General features: G+C 45.9%; 1 protein-coding gene across 1 annotated transcript; it reads right to left on the bottom strand.

Moving 5' to 3' along the window:
* Nucleotides 1-2,405: 2,405 nt before the first annotated feature.
* LOC103654060 (potassium transporter 25) lies at nt 2,406-7,360 on the bottom strand. The gene is made up of 9 exons (XM_008680869.4): nt 6,586-7,360; nt 6,001-6,475; nt 5,841-5,894; nt 5,405-5,665; nt 5,246-5,298; nt 4,409-4,532; nt 4,021-4,275; nt 3,498-3,904; nt 2,406-3,350 (listed from the first exon to the last, which is right to left on the bottom strand). The coding sequence occupies exons 1-9, from the start codon at nt 6,628-6,630 to the stop codon at nt 2,718-2,720; spliced, it is 2,307 nt and encodes a 768-aa protein (XP_008679091.1). The 5' UTR covers nt 6,631-7,360; the 3' UTR covers nt 2,406-2,717.
* Between the last annotated feature and the right edge of the window lie 4,403 nt (nt 7,361-11,763).

Here is an 11,763-nt window from a genome sequence, read left to right as displayed (position 1 = left end):
ATAAAAAAAATCTGGGTGAGAAATAAATTTAGACGCACCAGCGACATAAACAAAAAAATAAAATTAGAATGCAAACTGTGGGGGTTTGAACCCACAACCACATGGTTTGAAGTTTTATGCTCTACCGACTGAGCTAGATGGGCTCTGCACTTATGTATCCAACAAAAATGTTGATAACACAACCGAGCTCGGCGCCAAGATCTGTGGCGCCGAGCTCGGTACCACGTCGACGCCACGCGCTCGGGGTGTGCCAACGCAGCACGTACCTCGGCGCCATAGCCTATGGCGCCGAGCTGTGTTACCTCGGCGACATAGGCTACGACGCCGAGCAAAGGGTCCAAAAATGATATTAAAATTTTTTAAAGCCTAAACGTGATTTTTTTCTAAAAAATGGCTAAAATACAAAAAATTCGGGTTCCTGGAGCACTGGTACAGAAGCTGCACTACAGATACAGACGGTGGCGATCACCACCAGCCTCTCCGAGTGAAGGAGAGTGCGCGTGCGGCACGTGCACGAGGGGAACAGGTTGCTGAATCCGGGGGCCGAAATAAACACAAGGCTATTGCACTAGCACTAGCAGCTACTGTCATGGAAGAGAGATATAATAAAGTGAGGACCGGAGATGATGACTCGTGGGTCGCGCCCAGTTTGTCGTGGGCCGCCCCCAAAACCCAGGTTACGAAAATTCAAAACTCGTGGGGCGCCCAGTTAGAAATGGTTTTTTTTGAGGTTCACCACGATAATTCAGAAAGATTAAGGACCTGTTTGGTTCGGCTTTTTCTGACCAGCTTTTCTGAAAAACTGGTTGTGAGTAAAAGCTGGCTGTGGGGAGAAGCTGATGGTTAGAATCTAGGTGTTTGGTTCGTCTACTGTGGAGAGAAGCTGATGGTTAGAATTTAGGTGTTTGGATACGCAGATTCTGAGATTGTTGATTTTTATTAAAAAAAAGAAACAGATAAATAAACCGAACCAACAAGGACATTAAAACAAGTACAGTTCATTACAATATAACTCCAACATGGTTCACACAATTACATTGTTCTGAGACATACAACTGTAATTATTGCAAATACTAATAAGCACATTGCAGCTGAAAATTTCAGACTCCACAATTGCGGTGCAAAACATTACCGACTTGAGAGCTGTGTACGAGCCAAAAGAAAAGAAAAGAATTCCGATGCAGGTCACATCGAGGTATCATCTGTGTGCCTGCTGAGTTGGATGTAGCTAGGGGTGGTAATGGATCATGGCCCTAATATTTGCTTCACAAACTAACAAGGCCCTTAATTTTGCTAGTTCAAAATTATATTGTTTTATGATCCGGCCCTAACTTGATTCGATCCTTAAATTTGCTAGGCTAAATTAAATGGCCCGTTACCACCCCTAGATGTAGCACGAACCCGGAGGTCCTCGTACTCGTGGTCGTATTCGTCGTCTGAGAACTGCTCGACGGTGCGCTCCCCGACGGGGAAGCTGCAGAAGGAGTGGCGGGAGAAGCCATTGAGGCGTCGGAGGAGAAGAGCCACGCGAGAGATCGGCGGCGGGCGGCTGGGTGCGTGCGGGAGTGGGACGAGGAGGATGCCCAACCCGCGACGCAGGCCGCGGCGCATGCTACCCGTGCCTCGTTAGCTCTACTGCGGCGGCGGCATGTCAGGAGATGGAACTCAGGGGAGGCACCGAGCCAGGCAGCGCCAGCGTTTGGGAACGTAGCCCACACCTCCCGTCTCGCGCCATTCTTCTCCACTCCCAACTTGAGAGCTTCATCTTCCTCGTCCTGCTCCACCTCGACCTGACCCGCCCAACGACGTCGGCGATGCCGACCTTGGAAGCGGCCAGAGGTGAGATTAGTCCGTTGCGGCGCCTTGCCGGGACTAGAGGAGGAGGCAGGCGAGGCCCTCGCTAGGACCGGGGCGCCGGCGTGGGCGCGGAGGAGAAGGTCGCCGCTGGCCATCTCCGGCAGGCAGTGTTTTGTGAGGACACGGAGGAGAAGGTCGCCGCTGGCCATCTCCGGCAGGCAGTGTTTTGTGAGGACACGGGGTTTCTTGGGCGTGCTGTGTCGTGGCGCGCGGCGTCGAGGATAAACGGCCTTTTTGGCGCTTCTCGCGGGCAACGGTATAACGGCTGCGGGGGGAAGCGCTTCCATCAGAAGCCACCCCAGAAGCTAGGCGTTTGGTTCAGCTTCTAGCTTCTGGCGGCCAGAAGCCCCCAAAAGCTGAACCAAACACGGCCTAAGAGACGTTTCCCATTATGGTTTGTCTGGAAATTTCAGACGTTCTTAAGCCCGAACCAATTAAGAGCCGCTAACTATTAGCTAGTTGTGTCTCAACTAAGCTAACTAACTATTAGCTTTAGGGTTTCCAAACATACAATTAAGCTGCTACCTGAAACATCAGCTATAGAAAAGTAGCAGAACTACAGAGGTCGCTGCACGTCAAAACTGCTATTTTGCTAGTCGCCCAGACAATTACAGCTCACAGACAATGACAGCTCACAAGTACTGTCTGAGACTCAGCAAGTCAACAGCAGCAGCAAACATATCACGAAACTAAACACATGCTTCTGGTTGGGCTATCCACAGCTGTTTTCAAATGTCTCTCTACTCTGTGTTATCCTGTAATTATGTTAACGGTATCGGCAGCAACAAGTGGGTGTATATACAAGCGTCGTCTCATCTCTTCTAGTTTCTTCTACCTTTACACACCCCGCTAACTGTTTGTCAGACCTGGTAGACCATTCCTACCTCAAGAGTGGAGGCATGGGGTATGCTCGCGGCGTACGCAGGGCCACGGCTGTTCTTCCTCAAGAACTCGTACAACAAGTTTATCACGACCCGCTTTACGAAACCCGACCCGCTCTTCGCCTTCATGTACGAGCGTCCCAGGATGAAGGACATGCCCGCCTCCCTGGCGTCCATGAGCTCCTGCAGCTCGCGCCGCACCTCGCTGTCCACCTGGGCGCTCTTTGGTATCATGAACCTCGCTTTCTTTCGCTCGGGTGCTGCGTCGCGTGGGTCTGTCTCCTTGCGAGGGGATGAGGATGCATCAGGTTCTCCATCCTCTTCCCACATGTTAATTCCAGTGCTGATGGTGGACAGCTTCCCGGAGGGCTTATCTGTGTCCTCGGCGAAGCCATTCTTGTCGTATTCCGCGCTGCTGCGGATGAACTCTGCAATGTTGCCGACTAGCTCCTTCTCGAACTCTAGGTCATCTTTCTGGACATCGCGATAACCGTATCTGACAATGACCCTGTATAGCCTATACTCTTTCGGACCAATGCGACCCACCAGAAATCGTTCCTCAGGTTGCACATGCGGCACAGGAACTGATTTGACACAGAGGAATACCAGTACCTGATGGAAAACAGTTGTGAGAACTCTAAAAGTTACCATCCATAAACTGCCCCCCATGCACTGATGCTGTTTATCCAGATATCTGGGAAGTGCATTCAGAAAAACTGTTGCTTGAGTATGTTTATGAGCTCTGAAGTGATAAGGTACCTGGTGAAACGCAGGCAGATTGGTGACGAAGTGGGAGAAGATAGCTGGGATTCCAGACATCAGTTCTGTATGTATTAGCCCAATGCCTCGAACACGAACAATGCCCAGCGAAGGACCAAGGTTTAAGAGCCAGTTTACTGAAACCTTGTTTTGCACATCGAACTCGTACTTCTTTATCGTGCCATAGTGCCAGACACACATGACCACCATAAATATGAAGGAGAGAGTAATAGGAACCCAAGCACCTTCATGAAACTTGACAAGGGAAGCTGAGAAGTAGATTACTTCGATCGCGCCAAAGAAAAGCAGGAAACCAAGGGCAAGGAAGATACTCTTGTTCCAGCAAAGCACAATAACGAGTGACATTAAGCAAGTGGTAACAAGCATGACAGTTATTACTGCCAACCCTGTACCAAGAAAAGACAGGCAAAACCACAACAATTATATACGAGATTCACTTCAATGCATGAACAAGCACTACAAGTAGCTGGGATCAGCTATATGAATCCGAGTTTTTTTTTACCTTGTGCATTTGCCAAGTGCTTTGTGTCTCTGAAGCCAATAGTAACAGCCAGGCAGAGTATCATCAGCATCCAATTGATTTCTGGTATGTATATCTGACCATGCACTGTCGAGGATGTGTGCACAATCTTCACTCCAGGGAAACAACTTAATGAAGAGCACTGCTTGATGATTGAAAAGGTTCCAGTAATAATTGCCTGACTCCCAACTACAGCTGCCAGTATAGCAATCACCAGAACAGGCCATCTGAGTGTTTCTACAAACAAAGTTGCATACATCAGTGCTTCAAACATTGCAGGTCTTTTTAATAGAATTCTATAATAACAAATTACTTTAATAATACCATTTTATAAAGAAAAAAAAAAGACAAGGGAAAATAAAGAAACTACCTGGTACTGACACATAAAATCCAATATGATAACTGCTCTCGAAGTTGTGATGTTGTGAAATAAAAGCCGCTTGTCCCATGTAAGCCAATACAAGTGCAGGATAAACCACATATATGAATGCAATCTGTCAGGATTTTTTTTAAAAAAAAACGTTCAGAATCTGATGACAGTTCAACATTTATATTTTCCTTTTTTCAAGTGTGGTGAGTAGCTAGCACAATCAAGATTCAGAGATGACGCTAATGTCAATATCTCATGCAATGCAGGGATGTCAAGGATAGCGAGTATAATATAAAATATAAAGAATTACAGATATGCTGACAACTTAAACATGCATCGAGTACAGGCACTTGGTTGACCTTTCAAAGAAATCAGTAATTAGTGTTTGCATGAAAATTTAAATCTCCCAGCCCTATAATTAAAAGATTTCAGTCAAGAGGCAGATGCTTTCAGGAATGATTTTACTGGGTCAGGAACTGACTCAGCACAAAATTCCTAAGGAAAGAAACAATGTGGATTAAAAAAAGTAGTTTAAATGTTAATGGCAATTAGAAAATTATACTAGCGGTTCTTAGTGCATTACAATTTTTCTACATTTGCAGAAGTCTAAGTTATGATGATGATATGCAAATACAATGAAAATAAGAGTTTTAATGTGAGTCGTGTAAACATCTGGAGTATCTTGTACAAAGAATAAGAAACTGAGGTAAACTATATATGATTTTATTACGAGAAAATGGTGAACACTGGGAATCAATAAAATTCTATAAATATAACAGTAATCACTTTTCATAGTCGTTGGCTTGCTGTTGTAAGTTGTAACAGTCTCGTCTATACCTGTATTGCTGATTGCGAAAAATGTCCAAGATCTGCATACATAGCTTCAGAGCCTAAAAGTTTTAACAATAATAGAAAAAAAATGACAGACTTCCATCAGTAGAATTCAGGTATTGCCACAGTCAAACGTTAAGCAACAGCAGCCTAGCTTATTTGTACCTGTTACACAGAGAAGGATTCCACCCAGTGACATCCAGCCACCAGTTTGAGTCTTCCTGAGGAATTGATACATGTAATATGGCGAGAGGGCTCGATAAACATGGTGGTCCCAACGGATGATATTGTAGAGGCCTATTGCACTTATGCAGAGAAGCCAAATGCATACGATTGGTGCAAAAAGAAACCCAACTTTGTGTGTGCCGTAGTGTTGCAGCGCAAACAAGCATATAAGTATGGCACAGGCCACAGGAAGTTCTATATCTGCACACAAACAAGTTGCAGTAAGCATCTCATAAGCATGGTATAATAGAGCATAATACATAAAGCTGACTAAAACTAAGACAATTCGACAGTAAATGAAACATTGGCCCATATGCATTCTACCATGTGCTATAAAGCAATAGACGCAGGCAATCAAAGAAAGGATTTAACCTACATTTGTGCTGTTCCTTTTCCAACGACAACTCAAGCCCAGATACCGCAGAAAACACTGCAAACGGAGCGACATCACTCGCGTCAGAAACAAATATAATGCTATAATGCGATTGAGACCAACCATCCAAAACCAAGACTGTGGCAAGGGGTCCAAGTCCAACCAGAGACTGCAGGGGTGAGCACGCCGTCCCCGATGACCATGCATGTCCCGAGCAGTGCGAACAGCAGCAACAGCCGCTGCAGCACTCTGTACTTCTCAAGCACCGCCCTGACCCTGGACACGGGCCGCTCGCCACGACGCCCGGTGGCCTTCTCTTCCTCCATGAGCTCATCTCTGGTGCCGCCGCCGGGCAGGAGGCCGGCGCGGACGTGGCGGCAGATGAGGGAGTAGAGCGCGAAGGTGCCGCCCTCCCCGCCGTCGTCGGCACGGAGGACAATGACCACGTACTTGAGGAGGGTGATGAGGGTGAGCGTCCAGAAGACGAATGAGAGCACGCCGTAGATCTCCTCGTTGCCCTCCGAGTGCTGGATGTCGTCGCCCGCGAAGGCGCTCTTGTAGACGTAGAGCGGCGACGTGGCCACGTCGCCGTACACAACCCCGAGGCTCTGGTACGCTAGCAGCAGCGTCGCCCGCCGCTGCAGGAGAGGGATGGACGCGGCAAGCAGTCAGGAAAATGGAGGAGCAGTCAGAAGAGGAAAGCGCTCCTCCAAATCCAAGGAACCAATCCACACACCCGCGGACTAACCTTCCCGTGCGCCGCCTCCGCGCCGCCCGCGGCTTCCAGATCCATGCCCCTCCACTCCACGGCCCCGCACGCGCGCCTCAATGCGCCACGCCTGCTGGCTCCATGGCAGCGAACCTCGTGGATACCTCGGAAAGAAACAAGGAATCGAGGCACCCGGAATCCTACCGCGGCGGCGCGTCCGAGACCGAGATTTGTGCGTCGGCTTGGACTGTAGCGAGCGGGAGACCAACCAACCAGCCCGGACAGGCGAGGCAAAGCAAAGCAAGACACACTCCGCACTCCTCCTCGTCCCCCCTCCTTCTAGTAGTTTCGCGCAACCTCGGCGCAACCAAGCTCTCTCGCCCCGCCGCCGCGCCTCTTATCAACCGCTATCAAGTATCAACCGCCCGTACGAAGCGAAACCGGAGCGGTAAACTCTCGTCGCTGGACGCGTACGGGAGCGCCACGAACGAGCAAAGGCCAAAGGGGGTGGGGACAGGAGAGGAGAGGTCTCTGGCGGGCGGAGAGGGCAACTAGCCAGCCAACCACCGTGGTCTCCCCTCCGCTGCCGTGCCGCTCGCCCTGTTTTGGATTCCAGACCACGCTGCCTTTGTTTTCCCTGTATGGACGAAGTAGAGTGGAGTGGAGTGAAGCAAAGCACGCAGGCACGTAGGCCGTTCTTGTATCCGCGGGAGGTGGCGCGCCGGCGAGGGGACTGGAAGCTTGCGTGTGGCTTTCGACGGAACGAGGCGCGTGGAGCCGTTTGCTTACTTGCTTGTTGTATCAGGCTTGATACGTACTCCGTCTCTACGTTTTGCCGGTTTTAGTGCCTTTTTGGCCCTAATCAAGTGCCTTTTCTTGTTCCACTCCTTTTTGGATGCGCTTTTAAATGGCTGCCAGCAGTGAATTATACCAGATTAGATAGGAATCCATCATGATGTCCAGATGAAGCTTGGGGGAATATATATATATATATATATATATATATATATATATATATATATATATATATATATATATATATATATATATATATATATATATATATATATATATATATATATATATATATATATAGGCATCTGATGGCAAAACATGAACGCTAACTTTTTTGAACGAACAGCACAAGACAATGCTAGTTTGATTTCATCATCATCACTGAATAAATGCAAGTGAGCAGATAGTGCAACTTGATTGAGAGTTAGGTAGACAATGCTTGTTTCGTGAATAAAGTAGGAGTAGCGATACAAGTGACCAGTGAACTATTTACGTAAGAGAGGGGGAGGGGGGGGGGGGGGGGGGGGGGGGGGTGGAGTAAGTAACAGTAGTTAGGTAGACAATGCTAGTTTCATGAATAAAGTAGGAGTAGCGATACAAGTGAGTAGTGAACTATTAAGAGAAGGAAAAAAAAACTGTCGATACATCTTTTATAGCGCGCATGGTCTAGCTTGTTATCCAGTAGCATCTCTTAACGCGTATGGTCTAGCTTCTTATCTAAAGGATCTAAATAGTATTTCCCATTGAGTGTGACTTAACTGGTTAGGCAAACAAACTAAAATGTAATCCCTTTACTCATAAATATATGACATCGTTTACTTTTTAATTTTTTTTGACCACTTGTCTTATTCAAAAAAAATAATGAGTTACTATTTTCTATGATTTGTTTTATCACTTAAGGTAGTTTGTGCTTGACTTAAAAATTTACATTTTTCAATAAATTGAATAAGATGAGTGGTCAAAGTTTTTTGAAAAAAAAATCAACAGTGTCATATGTTTTTTAACGGATCTAGTAGGTTCTTTACGATTTTAGACAGTAAAAAAACTATGCACATTAAATTGTTTGGCAGAGCTCCGCTCCATGATTCTCTAGCTTCGAGAGCTAATTCTTCAATAAAGTGATTTCAAATGATTCTCTAACAAAATTAAATCTATCTGACGAATTTTTTTTTGACAAATAATATGTGAAGTGATTCATATGGGGGTTAGAGAGTGAGGAGCAGGTTGGGAGCAACGAGGCAGTTTTTTTAGCTCACAATCTCTAATATAAAACAAAGACTAGATTTATTTCGCTCCCACCCTTGAGCAACTCGGTTTTTGACCATTTAGCTCACGGATGTGATCCTAACGGAGAAAGAAGTTGAGGGAGCTTTGCCAAACGCTACATGAAACTGGCCTGTTTGGTTTGAAGCCTAATTTGCTACACTTTGCCTAACTTTTCTGGCTAAGGTTAGTTTTTCAATTCGAACGACTAACCTTAGACAAAGTGTGGCACATTTAGCCACGAACCAAACAGCCCAAAGCCTCGTATCGGTGGGCTTAGGCGTCGCGAATCCAAGTTCTTCGAATAAAGCGTGTTCACATTACTTCGTTTGTATACCACAAAAATGGAGTCTCTTTGTTGAAAATCTCGTTTGGTGTGGCTCCATCTGCTCGGGCGCGGGATCTACACACGAAGCATGTGTGAATCCACTCCAAACAAACTCTAAGATTTATATGATTTTCGTTAAACCTAGACAGGAGAGATAAAAAAGGACATCTATTATTGACAACTCTCTCGACACTAGGAATTCATAGTTGAAGTAACTAGAAAAAATTAACATAAAAATATTTAACATGCCTTTTAAACAACTAAGTTTGTCTTTAGGGTATCTTCATGCAATCTCATCGGTTTCTCTGGTGTCCCATCCATCAGGGCATCGAGACCAACCCAGACAAAGTTCAAGTCATTGAGCTCATGTGCCGCCAACTCACGTCTAGTAGCTCCAATACCTCACCAAGTGCACGCGAAGGCTCTCAACTGCTTCATCTCCAAGATTGGAGAGCAGAGCCTCCCATTATTCAAGCTCCTCCACGGCTCTAGTCCCTTCAAATGGAATGGTGAAGCTAAGCAGGTTTTTGCAAAAGCCTCAGCAAGTATCTTCCCTCCCATGCATCTAGTCATGGTAGGTCTAGAGCAAGGTGAATTGAGCTTGCCTCTCCTACACTCTTGCATGATGTTTGAAGGTTTTCAAGGAGTTTTCTAATGTCTTATTTTAATGTGTTGATCTTCTTGATCATCATATTGTCTTCGTTCAAATCTGCGATGCATCATTTGAACTATATCAGAAACACTTACAAATAATCACTACAGGAAAACGACCAGTTTCCGACGGCCTAAACCGTCGGAAATAAGTCCTGAACCGTCGGAAGTAGTTACTTCCGACGGCTTAAGACGGGTCCCGTCGGAAGTAACGCCGTAGGGGATACCCAGTCGGAAGTATCAGCGTTTCCGACGGCGCCGTCGGAAGTAAACCTATTTCCGACGGCCAGGGTGGCGCCGTCGGAAATAAAGCGAGGTGGGCCCCGCAGACGGCCGGCCGCCGGCGCCTGACGCCGTCACAGCTTAGTTCCGACGGCCCCGTCGGAAATAAGCGGCCGTCGGAAGTAATTAAAAAACAGAGAAACAGAATTTGTTTGCTTTTTGTTTTACAAACAATCACACAAATTCAATCTGCACACAATATCCAGTTTTCATCCAGAATCACATACAATACCACATGAAACACACAATAACACAAGTTCACAAGTTAAAGCACAAGTTCACAAGTTAAAGCACAAATTCACAATGTTCACAAGTTCACATGTTCAGAAGTTCACAATAACACAAGTTCCCAATACCACAAGTTCACAAGTCCATAGTACGAGAAAAACACAAGCAGACAGGCTACTCAAATGGAGGAGGTTGATCAAATGGATGTGGTTGATTTGATCCGCTAGCTCCTCCACTGTTTAGAAGACCGTCCACAAAAGAAGCGACCGCATCTTCAGAGTCCTCATTTCCCGGAGTTAGCAAGTTTCCTGGAGGGACCTACAACATTCAAAAAAATGTGTTAGTAGTTAAATTCTTGTTATGCAACGTCAAAAGAAAAAGTCAAGTAATATAACCTGAGGTGCAGGTGTGGGCCAACTAAATTGTGGAGTCGGTACAAACTGCGGGATAGGTGGAGGAGGTGGCATAGTCATCGCTGAAAAATCTGGACGTTGCCCTAGTGCTATTTGCTGAAAGAAATTGAAAGCTATGTTACGAGGATATATTAGAAAATATGTGCTCCAATTATAGTAGAGGCTCACGAGGATCTAATTACCTGCATCATCTCCTGCTGTCGTGCAAATTGAGCAGCCCAGTACTCTTGTTGTTGCTTGTTATACTCCTCCTGCCGCCTCAAAGCTTCCTGCATCCGGATCAGCTCGGCGTTTCCTTGGGTACTAGAGCGAGGACCACGGCTAGACGACCTCGATGGACGAGACCTTTCAGGCCTCACCTGAGTCGAGTCGATAACACTACCAAACATGGGGTAACTAGAAAAAAATAGAAAGAAGTTAAACACGCAACACATCATGTTAGAAAAGATCAAATCGACGAATTAATAATAGCAAACTCACCGTCCATGAGGTTTTCCGCCTCCACTAGCATACACAACCTGAGGATCGATAGGCTGATTCATCCAATCATAGTCTTGCCCATGCTCCGACATCATGGAAGCACCATATGAGGCCTGACAAATAATAAATAATGCAGTTATATTTTTCTCGACTCTTAGAATAGAAGTGCATTGTAACTAGTTGCGAAAGTCTCACCACACGCTCAGCAGCTGACTGAGAACACAACTGTTCTGGATTTGTAGGATCCGACCCCCTGTGACCTCTAAGGTAAACCTGAACATCACTCGGCGTAACACCAGAACTAGCTTCCTACAAGCAAGAGAAAATAACATAAACACATAGAAGATTCATGATATGCACGACCATAAATTACACTTACCATGCGCTTTGCCAAACGAACGTGGCCATCACCACCATATCTATGGTGAACATCATGCCCACGATTTGAGCTGTTTCTCATTGAAACACCTTTAAATCCATCTGTTGCCCAATATTTGCATACAGCCCGCCAACCAGCCTCATTTGATGCCATCCATGGCACCGAGTCTGAAAACTTTATTTCGATCCAATGTATTGTTAGTACTAACACTTGGACATGAATTAGGATAAAAACAATTTACCTCAAGATATTCTTCTTCGGTTAAGTATTTGTTTGATGCCTCACTTTTGGAACGTGGCCGACGTCCTTCCTGCCTTAATATGTAATCAGAAGTGACCTGGATCCGAGCATAATACATCTGATCCCTAACCAAGGTAGTCGCGCTCTTGTTAAAAACG

The sequence above is a fragment of the Zea mays genome, chromosome 4 (genome assembly GCF_902167145.1).
Source record: "Zea mays cultivar B73 chromosome 4, Zm-B73-REFERENCE-NAM-5.0, whole genome shotgun sequence".
Lineage (NCBI taxonomy): Eukaryota > Viridiplantae > Streptophyta > Magnoliopsida > Poales > Poaceae > Zea > Zea mays.
The sequence above is the reverse complement of the archived record's forward strand: the minus strand, read 5'-3'. Positions and strand labels throughout refer to the sequence as shown.

Bases quoted from the DNA above. Each gene is read 5' to 3' on its own strand.
- LOC103654060 (XM_008680869.4), bottom strand. From the start codon at position 6,630: ATGGATCTGGAAGCCGCGGGCGGCGCGGAGGCGGCGCACGGGAAG. The intron at 6,476-6,585 runs GTTAGTCCGCGG...CCTCTCCTGCAG, and splicing joins CGGAGGCGGCGCACGGGAAG to CGGCGGGCGACGCTGCTGCT. The intron at 5,895-6,000 runs GTTGGACTTGGA...CTCCGTTTGCAG, and splicing joins GCTCACCCCTGCAGTCTCTG to TGTTTTCTGCGGTATCTGGG.